A 16,698-nucleotide genomic window follows, 5' to 3' on the forward strand; every position below is an offset into this window, starting at 1 on the left:
GAAATATCTTATCAAAGCCAGGTGACTTCTATAAGGAGATACATTTAATGTAGCAGACCTTGCAGGGTCAGAACTACACTGATAAGAAGCCAGACTAAAATCTTGGTCTTAAACTTTACTGAACTTTGAGGAAAAATGTGTCCTAATTAGATTTAGATAAATGTTCTGTGTCTGAAAGACCTTTCTCAAGTTGAAGTAAAATCTACCATTCTGGGAAAGAGTGATTTTCTAGATCCGCCCCAACTCTGCATCAGAGGTTTGTTTCAGCTCTGGTAAACAGAAACTAAGCAAAAGAAATGACCACCATCACCACTGAAAAAAAAAAAAAAAGTAAAAAAGTAAAAAAAAAGTGTGTACTAGTCCCTGTTTTCTGTGATTTTTCAAGTATGAAAGTTTCAAATTCTGAAATGAGAAAGCATCACAACACTTATTTCACACCTATAAATGCATGTGTAAAATATACATCTACTTTTCTTATTTTATTTTATTTATAACCAAATTCAACAGAAGCCAATATTAGTCTAAAATGAAAATGGATTTACATGAAGCCATACACACACTGTGGATTTTCCTGACATCCCACAATGGAGAATTCTTTACTATTGTTCTCTTGAACTTTAGAAAGACCTTATATATTTCTGTTATGTTATGTTTTTGACAATGTTCCCATACTACAAAGAACTATATTAGAAGGCTTTTCATACCTTTGGTTGAAGATTTGGATGAAGTAGCACATACCCATTAGGATCAATTGCAAAATAATATCCATTTGGACAAAGCTGAAAGAAAGAAGTAAAGTGTGGCATTAAAGCTTTAAGTAATAGAATTAATCAGTGGTTTTAAAACAATGCCCACATTTAGTAAAATACTTTGCCTCAGGCATCACGAAATATGTGAGATATTAATCTCAATAAGAAAATTTTTGAATGTTTGCTCTTTTAGACGCGTGAACTTGACAGAATAGTTTGGGCTTATAGAACCTCTGGAGGTCACCTGGTCCAACCCTCCACTAAAAGCAGAGATAAATTAAAAACAAGACCCTAATTCAAGCTTAGACATGTTTGCAGAAGGTCTTTGAATACCTCCAAGCATGGAGGTTCCACAACCTCTGCAGGCAACCTGCTCATGTTTAACCTCCCTCACAGTAATTGTTTTTCCTTATTTCTAGCCGGAAGTTCTCCTCACACAATTACAATGATTGACTCTTTTCTTTTGCTATAAACCTCCAAGAAAAGTCTGGGTCAATCTAGGTCCATCCAGAGAGTTGCATTCAATGGTTCAGTGACCAGCCAAAGATCAGTGATGAGTGTTGTCCCTCATATATATATTGGGACCACTACTGTTTAATATCTTTATTAATGACAGACAGAACAGGTACAACCACAGCAAGCATGTGGATGATAGCAAGTTGAGTGATGCAGCTGACACAATAGAAGGAAGTGATGCCATCCAGAGGAACCTTGACAGACTTAAGAAGTGGGCCCACATGAACTTCATGAAGTTCAACAAGGACAAGTACAAGGTGCTGCACCTGGCTAAGGCCAATCCCAAACATCAGTAAAGAGGGATGAATAGATCATGAGAAACCCTGCAGAGAAGGACTTAGGGTTACTGGTGGATGAAAAATTGAACATCAGCGAATGCTTGCAGCCCAGAAAGACAACTGTATCCTGGGCTTCATCAAAAGTGTGGCCAGCAGACCAAGGGAGGGGTTTCTCCCACTCTGCTTTGCTCTTGTGAGAACCCATCTGGACCCCGTGTTCAGCTCTGGGGCCCACACCACAAGAAAGACACAGACCTATTGGAGTGGGTCCAGGGGAGGGCCACAAAAATTTTAAAAGGGCTAGAACACCTCTCCTTTGAAGAAAGGATGAGAAAGCTGGGATTGTTCAGCCTGGAGAACAGAAAGCTCTGGGGAGACTTCACTGCAGCCTTTAGATGCTTAAAACAGGCTAATAAGAAAAACAGACATGTAGTAGTAGGACAAGGGGTAATAGTTTTAAACTGAAACAGGGTAGATTGAGATTAGATATCAAGAATAATTTCTTCAGTATGGGGATGGTGAGGCACTGTTGGATGCCCCACCTCCAGAAGTCCAAGCTGGATGGGGCTTTGGGCAGCCTGATCTAAAGATGTCACTGCTTATGACAAGGGAGGTTGGACTAAGTGATCTTTAAAGGTCCCTTCTAACCCAAACGATTCTGTAATTCTATGATCTTCTCTACAACTCCAATTAGGTACGTGAGAATGAAAAATTAGATCCCCACTTGTTTTTTTCTTCTTCAGTATGAACAAACCCATCTCCTCATATGCCATGTACTCCAGCCCTCTGACTAGCTTAGTGGCTCTGCATTGGACCCTGCCCAGCATCTGAATGTATTTCTTGTACTGGGGAAATCAAACTCAGACACAGTACTCCTGATGAGGGATTATGAAGATATTTACTACACAGATGACCTTTTTTACTGTAAGGACACATCGCTGGTTTATGTTCAGCTTGTCCTCCATTATAAAGGCGGACATGCCTTTTCAGGCAATCGGTACGCAGCTTGTACTGTGGCATGGGATTATTGCATCCTAGATTGAGGACTCTGTATTTGCCTTTGGTGAAATTCATGATGTCCCTTTACTTCCCAAGATGTTGTTTTCAACAGTACTGGTTATTTTCTTGGAAATTCCCTAACTAGATGTCTAAATATAAAAAATCAGTCATACTGGGTAGTGTACAGATATATATATTTAAGAATTTTTCTATAAAGAACGGTCCTATATAAATGCTACTAGGTATTATTACTACCTTTAGTAATTGTTCATTTTGCACTGTGATAAGAACCAAACACTTGACTGGACAGCAGCCTAAGGCTACAAAATAATAAGTAATTGGAATATGCCACCTGATGTAAAACTTAGCTTTTGTGGATGCATACTGATGGACAATTCATACAGAAGCAAAGAAACAACTGGAGAGAAAACTGTCAGAAAATCTACAACAATGCAAAAGAATATATGAAAAGAACCCTGCTGGTATTTTGACTCACATCCAGTCATTGCTGTATGACTTATGAAAGAGCACACAAAGAAATTATACATAAATTGTACATTGTAAAAACCACCAACACAAGCAACTCACCGTAAAGCGGGGTGTCAGTTTTTTTATGTCCTCCAGAGAGACATCAACCCCCATTACTCCAAGAATCAGCTGATTCTGGTAAGATTCCAAAATGTTAGAGTATGCTTGACATATTTGCAATGCAAGACATTGAATTTTAATTTTGCCTTCATCTCTCATTTAACCATACTACTTGAAAAGTTGCTTATTCACTTATGTGCCTATTTTAAATACTTCAAATAATAATAAAAGTGATTCAAAATAATACTCAAAAGTTAGTATAGAATTGGAAAATGGTTTATGAAGATGAATACAGATGCTTTTCTGAATGAACAAACAATAAATGCAAGAACAAAAGAGGTGAAAGATGCTCTTTGTCAAATTGGTATAAACTATATAGAGCTACTAATACATCCTCAGGTTGACAATTAACCTCTTTTGGCTATGGTACAATGATGAATAAAACCAAAATCAAATAAGTGACAATCATTTGAAATCAAGGACTCTGCGTATACATTTACTTCACTTGTAACTTGTAACTTGTAACTTGTTCATTCTTTTTATTTAAATTTGAAATATGTGTCAGAGATGTATTTTGCTGTCTGTCTCCTAGCATTCAAGTAGAGACATAAGACAAAGAGATATGTTGTGGTTTTTTTTCCTTTTTTTTTTTCTTTTTTTTTTTTTCCCTCTAGTTCCAGGTCTTCTGTACAAGACCAAGGCTGTTTTACTTCTCAGAAAGACATCTTTTGATAATTGTTACTCTTTAGCTTTGCAATTAGACTTAGACTTCAATTAGAGTGAATTCCAGGCATTATCCTATAGATTAGACCATGAAAACTTTTTGTTTGTTTGTTTTTAATTGGAAACTAAGAGTGCTATTCTGAAAATAAATAAAAGAAATGGTAGTGATCAAATTTGTATTTATTCCTTCAGAATATCTAAACAGAATATATAAACTCAGAGAATCTAAACAAAAGAATATATTGGCTAAACCTCTATATATTCTGATCTGAATGAACATAAGTATCATATCAAAGGTGTAGTATTTTACCATGTACCGTAAAGCATAATCTAAATCTGATATTTAAAAAGCAACATTCTGATTTTGGAAAGAGGACATAAACTGATTCCTTATCAGACAGTAATAGAAGTAGGGAAATGTATTTAATACTTAGATTTTAATATGCATACACAGTGCTATTTTGTATTATCATTACAACCAGTTTATTTAAAGTCTCTACATCTTTGTCTTTTACCCTGAAATGTCATAGCTTCACTGATAAGTTATAAATTATCTGGGCTTCCTTTCTGGCAAGGCCTAAATTATATCTTCTTCTATTTTCCCATTTACTGAGCCCTCAGCTCATTTTCACTGCCATCAGGTCACGGAGATAGATCAAGGAATGTCATACCCTGAAACTTAGAACTACAAAAAGGGTCATCTACGTTTTCTTGTTTCCAGGAGGTTATCAGGCAACTAGATGACACATTAGTTTCTGATGTAGAAGACAATTAAACTGTAGAAAGTTTTGTGGAAATACACATTTTTTTTTCACTGTATTTAAGCATTAAATTTAATTCAAATAACTGAAATACGTTTGTTTTACTTGAAGAAAAAGCTTACTATTTTCCCATTTTGTTCCTTTGTTAGATTGAAGACAGGCAGAGTTCCTGTAATCACAAGGCCCAGCTCCTAGGAAACAATCACATCAAGATGGGATAAAAAAAAACTTTTTAATTAAATAACAAATATTGAGCTATAATATATTAGAAAAATCCACGGATTACAGTAGCTAAATTCTAGATTAGAATCTTGACTTTAAGTTTGAAAAAAGAATGGTAGCTACACTTCATTGATTTTATCCATAGGAAGTTGAAATTGCATTTTTTTTTGTGAACATGTATGAATGAAAATAATACGTTGCTTTTTAAAATAGATGGTGTGCAACAACTTGGGATGTAATAGTTTAATAAAACCTAAATGTTATGAAAATGAGTTAATAGCTACAGCTCTCACTATACTAATATCGTTGGATAGTAGAAAAAAGGAAAAGTAAAAAAGCCAGACCAAACTAAAAGATAGTTAATAGGTAGTCAACAAATACTGTTAAGCAAAAACATAGAAAAATCTACCAGGTAATGGTGGATTTCATATCATCATGATATGAAATGATATCATCATATCAAGTTTTCATATCATCACTACTTTCCAAACTCTTGCAATTAACCTCATCAGTTCTACAAAATCACATAGTCTCTTCTGGTACTGAGGCAAAGAATTTGAACTTATTTGGGAAGATATAAGAAATTTGCTTTTCCTTTAACAGTCACAATCCATAACAAATATAGGATTCAGAAAATCATACATTTAGATAATGAGAAAGGATTGGTTTTCCATCCTAAATTGTTCACAGGTAGGTTTCTAACATTTTTGTACTGTTTATTTTTTATTTCAAATTTTATTTTCTTTCTCTGATAGTTCCTTCTTCTGTGTATCTTTAGTGAGGAGTCATGACCTCTCTTTACTTCATTAGAATAAAATAAGCTAGAATACTTTATGAACTCACTTTGATGAAATCAACTCTCCCTTTACTCTATCTACTAGAATCTTTTTGAAATGTAACGCATCTTTCATGAACTTAATTTTCTGTATCAAACTGAAAGGTGATGAGACTGGGGTTAGTAAAGTTACAACAAGCAAGGTGAAAAGAAGTAGACTTTTTCAGAGAGTAAGAGAAGGAGAACTGGAGATGAATTAGAGGAAAAGATATGGGGATATTCTTTAGTAGGACCATTGAAGAGATAAATAATAAAACAGGGGAGGGGATAAATAATAAAACATTGAAGAGATAAATAATAAAACACCCTCCCCCATTCTCCCAGTGTTCAATAAGAGAGGGCAATGACTGTGAATAAATTGTGAATAACTGGAAAATATAAAAGCATCTGAAAATTCTGGGATTGTCTTGCAGAAAGTAAGGCCAGAGCAAAAGTATTGCAGACACAGAAGGGTGAGAAAAGATGTCCAAATTGCCACAATGCATCAAATTATTAGAGACAGTCTTGAAAGACAGCCTCAAGTTAGAGTACCCCTTTAGGACTTCATGATTTGAATTTAAACCTTACAATAGTATTTTCAAAAAGTGTAACACTCCAGCAGGCTGAATTCACATGTGACCTTTGCCCCCAAAAGCTGGAATCAACTCTTCTGACACAGTAAGAGAAAAACAATAGGACAAAGTGATGAGGTACAAGAAGGACAAGGCCTACAGGAGCTTGCTTTAGGGAACTTAAGATAAAGAACCAGTGTTACAAATCAGTTTCAGTTAACACCAACCACTGGGAGGGGGGAACAAAACAGAGTGGATTAGACACACCTGTGCCCTCATCTGTGATGAGAAAGTCCACAGATTTCAACCTTTACCTCAACAGTTTAGCTTGGGTTGGTCTTCATCTAATAAATATATTACTAAGACGTCCTACTTTTTATATATACATGCATATGCAAATACACATTTTTTTTGTACATAATTATGTACATATAATTATATATATACAAAGACACTTGGAAAACACACACATGCAGAAAAGCTTGAAGGAAAGGCTGAATGAACACACTGAAAGCATACAACAATATGACAGATGTCTGCAGGTATCACTCTTCATTAAACAGATCTCTTTCTATCCCCAGTTACAAATTTAGCCGTGACTTTACAACAGGATGTGTACAGACGTATGAACTTTGGTCATAACATCCTTTATGTTTCCAGTAAGTACCTCAACAGTAACCAAGAAAACATGGTTAATGAACTTCTGGCCATTGAAATTCCAAAGAAAAATGGGTTCCTCAGTGTCACGCTTGGTTCTATGATGTGCTGATAAAAACTTTACAATAATGCTGAAGGACAGGAGGAAGTGGACTTTAACATGACATTAAATGACTATGTGAACTTGGATAAATACATGATTCCAGATGACCATTTTACAGTAATTTTTGCCTAGTTGGAGTTACTCAGAAGAAGGTTATCTAGAGCAACAGATTGGATTGCTGCTAATAATACATTGCAGTTTGTAGTTTCCTGAATATGTTTGTTTTACAAGACCAAAATGATAAATTTAGCAGTAAGGAAAGCACTTCATATATCTTTTTGTTTATTTCCCCATTATATACACTGCCCAATTAAAGAAATCATTACCTTGAGCAAGCAAGTAATTACACTAACTATAGTGCTTTAAAAATCCAAGGTCAAAATTTGTACAAATACCCAGTAAAACTGACAGGTTTCATTCTGTATGGAATTCTTAGAAAAAGAAAATAATATTAATAATAATAATAAAAGAGCAAGAACAACACATCAGTAACATAATCAATGATCTCTAGTGCTGTACAGGTACAACACAGGAAAAATTTTGCTTCTTCTTTTCTTTCGTTAATTTGAGGACAGCCATGACCTATGCTTAAGGATCTGTGATTAGGATTAATTGTTTTTCTCTGTTAAAGTTGAGGTCAGTCATGAGAATCCAGATCCAAAGACTAGCATGAGCTGTTTGGAAAATTGCTCTATTGAAGAGTTCAGATGCTGGAAATGCAAGAATATTATGTTTCAAACTATAGAACACTGAGTCTGAGAAAATTGGGACTGTGAAAAATGGAGCCCTATATTTACTGATTTGCCATGCCTTTCTTCTGAATAGATCAAGATCTTACTTTACTAGAGATAAATAACAGTCATACCAGAGCATCCAGATAGACATTTGTCCATTGGACCTGTTTGGCTTTCTCTCCAGCTAAAACCATCGGTCTTCCCAAAACATCCAGATATTCCTGCCAAAAAGTGTAGTAAACTCATCAGAAGGTAGTTATTTGATCAAAGTACAGAAACAGCAATGAAAAACAAATAACACTATCAAAAGAAAAGCTATGAAAAAAAAAAATAAAGATTTTAAAAAGTCAAAATTCACCACTACTATGAAAATTTGATTTTTGATTTATGATTTTTATTTATGATTTACTACCCAACTATTCAGTCTTCAGTTTACAGTATCTACAGTTAATTCAATTCCTGTATTTGAGTGTCACTCATTCACATGGACCTTACAGATCCTTATCCACTGCTGTCTTTCTATGAAGTGAAATTTAAAATTATTTCTGTTCAAAAATCAATTGCTAATGCTATAATGAAATTGTAAGTCACAGAGCCTTCAGCCCAGAAGAGACAGTGGGCCATGAAGAGAGTGGTAACAGCTGGGTCCTACACCAAGAACTTGCATAACTCTATTGCAACAAAACTTTTAGATTTTTAAACCTGCATAGTCCCTACATTCCTTTAGTTCTGGAGTGCAGATAGAGTTGGTGATCTTATGAGATATAAGACTTCTGGTCTGATTTGGAAACGAATGCCATCAAACTCGTTTCAGTCTTCAACCTTTCCAATTTGTCTTAACATATTAGGAATATTTCTTGCCAGACCCTATCCGGAAGTGTTTAACAGCATCAAAGGACTCTAATTCAAGCCAAAAAATGACTTTTTTTTTTTTTTTTTTTTTTTTTTTCCAAAAAAAGTCATGCCTGGCCTTGGAAGGACGGAGAACTGCTATGATAATTCTTTGCTTTTCTGGACATATGAATACATGAACTTTCAGCCAACAGAAATGAATATCCATTCATCTACAATGACAATTTGGATCATATCATATAATTCCAGGGTCCTGTGCCCTTAGTTATCTACACTCATGTCTCCTAAATTGTTCCTGAATTTTGAAGAGTAAATGCTACGACTGGTTGGACCAATCCAGGAACCTCTTGAATAAGCAGGATTGTATCAGGCCACTGCATCAGCCCAGCTGAGTTCAGACACATTAGCAGGTTTATGCCTTCACACAGTTCCATGGCTTTCTCCAAATGATTCAAACTTGTAGGGTCATGCTGTTAAGTCTTGCATGAAGCAGAGTCTTATTGACAAGCTATGAGAAAATGCTATTTTTACAGGCCATTATAAAAATTGCTATCATGTGTCAGGATCAAAGAGGGACCATGTTAAGGACAGGAAGAAAACTGAGCCCAAAATATAGCCCTTGTGCAGAAAACGTCTTCGGGATATACATGTAGATCACCTCAAACATTAGGGTTCTGTGGACATGGCCAGCCAGCTTTAGAGGATGCTACCATGACTAGTGTGCATGCAAGTCACTTCAGGCTAACTGGCCAGGGTAATAGGGATAGCATTAGAAATTGGCTCATTGTAAGTACACAAAAGGAAAAAATAAATTAGAATACTCTAACAGATTAATACTTCATATATAAATGAAAGCCTTTTTTTTCCTCTGTTTTTAATGAATTGTATCTTTATATTTTAGAAAAGAAACTACTCTGCTTTGTGTTACAACTGTTCCTGCACTTTGCAAACTTGCTTACCTGGGTGTTTATTCTTATGGCTCCAATGGATGGAATTTCATAATAATAACCTAAAATTCAGAACAAAAATAACATTACCTTACTGTAATACAATTCTAACCCACCTCACCTTAGGGAATTTAATTTTCCTTGTAATTTCTAATTACAATTTTATAGAAACTATCATATATGGATGAAATCCTTTTTTTGTCAACGCCACAGCAACACACAGCCACATATGATGGGTCACCATGCAATACAGGCCAAGCTAGTGTAACTTTTAAGTAGTGAGAGTGTATTATGTGTTTCTGTCTATTGTTGTCTCTAAAACTGAGATAATGTACTGGATTTGTATTCCTGTACTCTGAGTTATTCTGATGTGCCAGCATATTTAATAGTCATTTTGATACACTGTGATAGCAACAGTGAATACGCTGAATGCACACAGGAATGCAAGTAAAGCTACAGTCTGTGGCAATAGTGAAGTTCACAACATAAAAATATAAGGCAATCTGTGGAAAGAACAAAAAACTGTAACTGGTATTTCTTCTAACTAAATATCAGGAATGTCTTTATTCATCATTGATATTATCACTTATTTGTTGGAATTAAAAATACTGCCTATATGCATCATTAAGACTGAAAAGAAAGGCACACTGAGCTCCTGAGCTCAGAATGTGAAATCCAGTTTCAGACTGTATGAGTTTGTAAGTCAAATTGTAGTGAAGGAGCAGGACTGGAGAGGTCAGAGTACTGAGGCTAGACACTTACTTTGCATTAAATAATGTGCGACTTGATAATAAGATAAGAGTTTTAGTTAAGGACAAGTTATAAAAGTTTTCCTCTTTGGATGTGCAAAGAATTGTATCATTTTTGAAAAGAAGATTATGATCATTTTCCCTTGATAATATGACATAGGCAGTTATTCTGTAAGCCAGTTGGTTTGTTTTAGCACAATATATACAATTTGCATAGTACTTAGAGATACAAAGACATTACTTTAAAAATCCTTGCTCAAAATCAAATGTTGGTCTTCTGCACAGCACAATTTGCTCTTCATGAAGTTGTACTATCTTCTGCATAACTTAAGTCAGCACACAGAGGGATTGCTGAGGTTATGATACACATGCTGTTCACACTTTATTCTTTCTACATTTATACCTTTGGTTTATCCTATACCCCTTCTTTTTGCGTGGCTGTCTTCATTTTCAAGACCCTCTGAAATGTCTCCTGCCTGTCTCTCACCTCTTGCTTCTCATTGCTTTTTTAAACAAATACTTTCACATTTTCAATCATGCTTGGAAGGTGGTCCATTTAAAATATAAAAATATTATTTGATAATTTATCTTTTTTCTATTTATCTATATTTACCTCTTGTCTCTCATTCCCTAATTATACTGTGAGGTCCTTCTCACACTCTTTCTAAATGCTTCTCTCCACATGTTTTTTTGTGTGGAAATTCTAGAAGAAAGCATTTTACTTTGTTACATTTACCCTTTTTATTTTTGTTTCTTTCTACATAAAGAGACTGGTGTAAAAATAAAAAGATGCACTCAGAAGCTAAGAAATTAAAAGAATAATTCTGAAATTTTCAGCCAAAAAAAAAAAAAAAAAAAAAAGATAGGAAAATTAATGCAAGTCAGATGATCCCTTGTAAGTTCTGGAGAAAAAACAAAAAGAACCCTAACTAGCCAACCAACCAAACAAAAAATCCCTGTGTCCAAACTCCTTAATATAAAACAGCTTTGCTTAATTTTCTTATCTGTCATCAATTCCATCTTTTTCATAAATGTCTATTACAACAGAGTGCTCAAAATTGATCCATAATATCTTATTTTTATTATAAGCACTACTGTATCATATTTTTCTTACAACATACTTTTAAATAGTCAAACATGTAAACATATTATCTATATACATGTATATATGCATTTATTTCATCAAGTAACTTTTTGTAACTTTGATTAAAAATACAAGAAAGCTAAAAAATGTATTTTTTCAAAAATGTTGAAGATATTGCTCTAGCAAAGAACAGTCTCAAAGACAGTACCTTTATTTTCACAGGCCATCCACTGTATAGGTCCTTTATCATAATTATGTTGACCAACAGAAAATGTGAACACACGGACCTATCCAAATCAAAAAACAGCAACAAATATAACTTAACTATATGTAATTACTTAGCTGTTACTCTCAAGTTAATGATAGTTGGATTTTTGAAAAATTTGAAAAGAAAAAGAAAGCTGCGAAGTTCCAATTTGATATCAATACAATAGATTCACATAGATAAATAATTAGATGCATTATGATATTTTACATATTCCTATTAAATATTTGTGCCCACCAAGTAGAACCCGTGAAGAATGTTTTCATACATCTTTCATGCTTTAAATCTCTTACACTGGTTACTGTCCATAATCCATATGAATTTCATTTATATTTTTCTAAGGCATTAATAATAACTCTTAAGGTTTTATTGAATCAGTTGCTGTTAGAAATCCCAATTAATTAAAACCAACATATGCATGGGTAGCAGTATTCAAAGCAACATAGAACAGCATTTTTGTTTTGCTTAAACTTTTAGTCTTTTTCTTGTAAAACCTCTAAATTAGTTCAACAGCAACGAAAGAGTCAGGATTAGATCCTGAAATTTCATTTTAAACTCCCGATATTCATTAAAGCTGTGTGTTTTATAAGCTCAGTTCCATTCTGTTTAGCCAATGCAATCCCAATTTATCTCTGCAACTCAGGGGAGTCATAGTTCCAGAGAAATACAAAAAATGTTGTCCAAGTTTTGGACAGAATACAGGGTTTTCAGCTGAGATTATTTTCCATGTAAATTGTCTGATCTGAATGAGAAAAAAATAAAGCAAGCAACCAAACACACAAATAAAAACTAACATTATTTCTGTACACAGATTAAATATCCTACAAGACACACAGAAAAACTACAAATACTGTGTCTTGGTTTCCAGATGAATACACTGCTCAGAAGATTAACTTTTCTGGAAAAGTTAAGAAAAATATTTTCCCAACAGTTTTAATAAGCTGATCACTATTACTATGTCCATCTGAAGGACTGTTCAAGTACCAGGTAGCTTTTTCCTTTTCAGACATCTCTTTCGTTATAGACATCTCTTTCTTTATAGACCTTTAACTTTACCACAGAACACAGATCACAAAATGAAATCAGAATACAAATTCCTTTCTCTGGAACTGAGTTAAATGGTAATGTTTTCTTTAAATACAGTATTCACAATATGAAGTTATACATACTCCTTGTAAACTACTCTCTGATTGTTGCTACATTTTTAAGTGGTTATTTATACATTTTTTCATCACTTTATTTAGCATGTGCTATTACTACATAAATCTTAATTTTCCAATAAGCAACAAAAACAGTGTGACACAATCAGAGCTTACACATTAACCAAGAGATATAAGAATAGCTCCAAATCATCAGTCAGCAGCTAGCAATTGGCAAAACTTTATTACAGATGACCCCTATATGGAAGAAGGGCAAACCAAGGTTTGTGTCATTTTAATTAACAATGTTTTGATTTTCTTTATCTGTACAAAACCTTTGCTTCTAGCAGAACTAAAGCAATTACTCAGACATATATAAATGTATTTTTTAAATGCAGATGAAATTTGAAGCTCTAATGAAACCACCCTTTTACAGAGGCATTTCTCAGTAACTGTTCAAGCCAACTGGAGTTTTAGTTACACAGACAGGTAGGGGAATTATTGTACATGTGATGCTAAAATATTGTTCTCATAGTTCATCCGGATAGAAACAGATGAAAAATACCTTCCATTGCCTTGAAAATGACCATTCTGCTAGTGAGAACATAACTTCAACTGATATATTTGCAACTATTTTATTTTATCTGTATCATATTGTAAAATCAAGTTATATTTGCCATCCCCCATTTGTTCTTCACCTCTTTTACAAACTGCCAGGTATAACCCTTCTAATAGACCTTTCTGCTTCTATTTAATTACCACCCATTTTTTTTCCAAGCTAAATATCACAATGTTGTTTTCTCAGTATATCTCAGCTCACATGGCCCCTGTCTTCTGCTCTTCTTTTGGACTCACAACTGTTCCCAGTTTAGTGTCTACTAAACAATTAAGATTACATTCTTAAAAATTATGGTGAAATAAAGACAAAATCCACTAAAGACCACTAGTTAGATAGGCGAGTGACCTGGATGTCTCTTTTGGATTAAAAGTAACTAATTAAGAAAGAGTCATGTGGGTTTGCTTGTGTGTGTATAAAACGCGAGTCAATTAGACTTTACTGTCTGGCATTTGATCTCAAATATAAAAATGAAACACTGCATTGGACTGAAGTTTCAAAATGATATGTAATTTAGGGAAAAGAAGCAGCGTGTCAAATCTGCAACTAATCTATAAAGAATTCAGAATTTAAATTATTGACAACAAGCAGAGGACAATATATCTGATTTACTGTTCCTTGGATAATTAACACAGATAAAGAACTGCAATGAAAATTGGAGTTTTTAATTGTTACTTGGTTTGGCAAGAGGGTGGAACATTCAAAAGAGTTTTCTTTTTCCTATTGCCTCATCTGGAATTGAGTAGAATGACAGCCCAGCTGGAAAAATGAGTCAGCAAGTCAAATTAAACAAGACAATTTTAGAAAAAAAAAAAAAAAAAGTTCTGTGCTAATATTTTCTGTGACAGGACCCAGAGTAAGCCAAAGAACTGAGATAATCTGCCTATACCTTTTCCTTGTAGACATCTCTCCAAAAAAGACAAAAGGTTTCTAAACTAAAAAAAAGACAGATTTAATTACTTTTAGTAGGAAAGTTATGAATGAGAACTTGGTGCAATGAGATCAGAAGCAATGGATATAAGCACCTCTCCCTTTGCTTGTCCTTCCATCCAAGTTTGGTTTCAAACAACTAAGTGGATTTCTGAGTTGAAGCAAACAGCCAAGTATCTTTGATCCCAAGAAGTTTTTTTTTTTCCATCTGAAATAACCACTGAGGCTTGATTATTTCTTCTTTGTGTTTCTCTGCAGTCTCTCAGATTCTGCGTACACTACAGACTCCTGGGTCCTTTTGCCCATGTCTCCTTCTTTCCCCCAAACCTTTCCCTAGGGAAAAGACAATCTTGCCTCCTTACAAGGGAGATCCATTTGTTCTCTTTCTATAGAAACATAACTTTCAAAATAATAGAAAAACAATAGAACAATCAGGAAGAAATAAAAAAGAAAAAAAAAAAAGAAAAAAAAAAAGAAAGAAAAAAAAAGAGCTGTCATACTTTCTGGTTTTTGTTGGGATTACTGAAAATAAAGTTCTTCTAGAAAACTCTCAGCCTTATGATGGAGAAGAACTAATGATGGGCCCTATCCTGCTCTGCCAGATAGGTCAGATACAGTCTTGAAACTCTTCTTAAATGTAAGAGCCCTGATTTTCATTACCAAGTGAAAGTCCAGAGGTGTGTTAGTTCTGTCAGGATAATACCGTGTGCTGGTTAATGGGTAGCTCAATATCTGTATTCTGCATGCTCTGAAACTAGTCTTAAGGGAGAAAACACACACACTCATTCTTTTTATTGTTTATTTACATTATAAAGTAGAGCAATATTCTTATTAAAATTAAGAAGTTTAGAATGTAAGAGGTAAGGACAGACAGACAGCAAGTGGCAAAGGCTGCCCAGAGAGGCTGTAAAGTCTGCATCCTTCAAGGTTTTCAAGACCAGACTAGATAAATCCCTGAGCAACCCAGTTTGATCTCAGTCCTGACCCTGCTTTGAGAAGAACATGGAATGAGAGAGCTCAAGAAGGCCTTTGCATCCTGACTTATCCCACAATCCTTCGAAGGATATCAAAGAAAAAAAACTAAATCCAACTCCTAATCAGAGAAAACAGTAGACAACAGAAATAATGGTACAGAAAATAGAGGAAGAAGTACTGTATTAAGGAAATATTATATAATAATATATTATAATATAATAATATATAGTCCAGGAGTTGGACTCAATGATCCTTGTGGATCCCTTCCAACTCGGGATATTCTATGATATAACCTAATTACATAATTACTTTGTTTTTTATTTTGCACTTTTCTCTGTCAGAAAAAGCGTATAAAGACCAAGATGAACAGAAGCATTCTGACTGCTACAGATGAGGGGATAAAGGCACTCAAGAGAGTTGTGAGGAAAACAACTGAAAAACTATCCACAAATAGGCTACTTTGTTTACAGATCTCAGTTGCATTTTTTCCAATCTTATTTCTTCATTTTGCTATTGGAATAAAATAAAGCAAGATTAAATTAGACTCTTCCTTTGGATGTGTCATGTTATGTGTACTACAGAAGTGTAAACAACTAGAGTGAAGTTAATTCAAAGCGGTAACTTAGCACGAAATAACACTTACTGTTTAGACTGCTACATACATGTGTAGGCAATATGTGTAGTAGGCCTGTAAGAATTTTTTGAAACTGCAAGCCCTCTGCAAAGAGTTCTGAGTGGATGAATATGCATTTATTTTGACAGATAAATTATTTTTCTTAAATTCTGTGCTGCTGTAATGGAAAAGCTACCAATAACCATCTATGTGCATCTCTTCATTATTCTGTTTAGGAGGAAATTAACTGTCTTTTGGAGATATGTATTTCTCCTTATCAGATATCAAGGGAGCTACATAGTTACTTTACTTCACTATTAATTAACAAAGTGAATCCCATCATTTTACCACAATCATGTAAAAGTGTGCAAGACTGCATCTTTTTCCACCATTAGTTAAACAAACTAGAGTCAAAAATTGATCTCATCAGATCATGCAACTTCAGTTTTCATAACAGTATAATTTCAGAACATATTAATCTGCCGATAAAAACTCAGATATTATTATTATTATTTTTAAACTATAAACCAAAAGAGCTATGATAATTCAGTAATTCTAAAATCATCCTGGAAATTTTTTTTCCCATTACTGTGTTTATATAGATTATCAGATATGATAAAAATCTGTTTGCAATTAATACTTAATAGGTACACTTCTGAAATGATAACAATATACCAAGCATCTTTTTCTGAAAAAAACATAAAACTGCTTTTATATATCTCATTATGCACTGTCTCCTAAAATCCATTTTAAGCACAGCTTTTAAACGAATTAATCAATTTGGTACTCTTTTGATCAGGTAATTTTGTGGT

General features: G+C 34.1%; 1 protein-coding gene across 7 annotated transcripts in view; it reads right to left on the minus strand.

Annotated features, from left to right (window-relative positions):
* Positions 1 to 16,698, minus strand: part of CACNA2D1 (calcium voltage-gated channel auxiliary subunit alpha2delta 1) — a 425,824-nt gene that overhangs the window by 46,568 nt on the left and 362,558 nt on the right. For all 7 annotated transcript variants that reach the window (XM_084535082.1, XM_084535080.1, XM_084535079.1 and 4 more), the window contains exons 13-18: positions 11,557 to 11,635; positions 9,528 to 9,577; positions 7,848 to 7,937; positions 4,737 to 4,805; positions 3,131 to 3,205; positions 705 to 779 (exon numbers count right to left, since the gene is read on the minus strand). In XM_084535082.1, the coding sequence (XP_084391208.1) occupies positions 705 to 779; positions 3,131 to 3,205; positions 4,737 to 4,805; positions 7,848 to 7,937; positions 9,528 to 9,577; positions 11,557 to 11,635 (438 nt within the window). The remainder of the gene's footprint in view (positions 1 to 704; positions 780 to 3,130; positions 3,206 to 4,736; positions 4,806 to 7,847; positions 7,938 to 9,527; positions 9,578 to 11,556; positions 11,636 to 16,698) is intronic.

This window comes from Aythya ferina, assembly GCF_964211825.1.
Source record: "Aythya ferina genome assembly, chromosome: 1".
Lineage (NCBI taxonomy): Eukaryota > Metazoa > Chordata > Aves > Anseriformes > Anatidae > Aythya > Aythya ferina.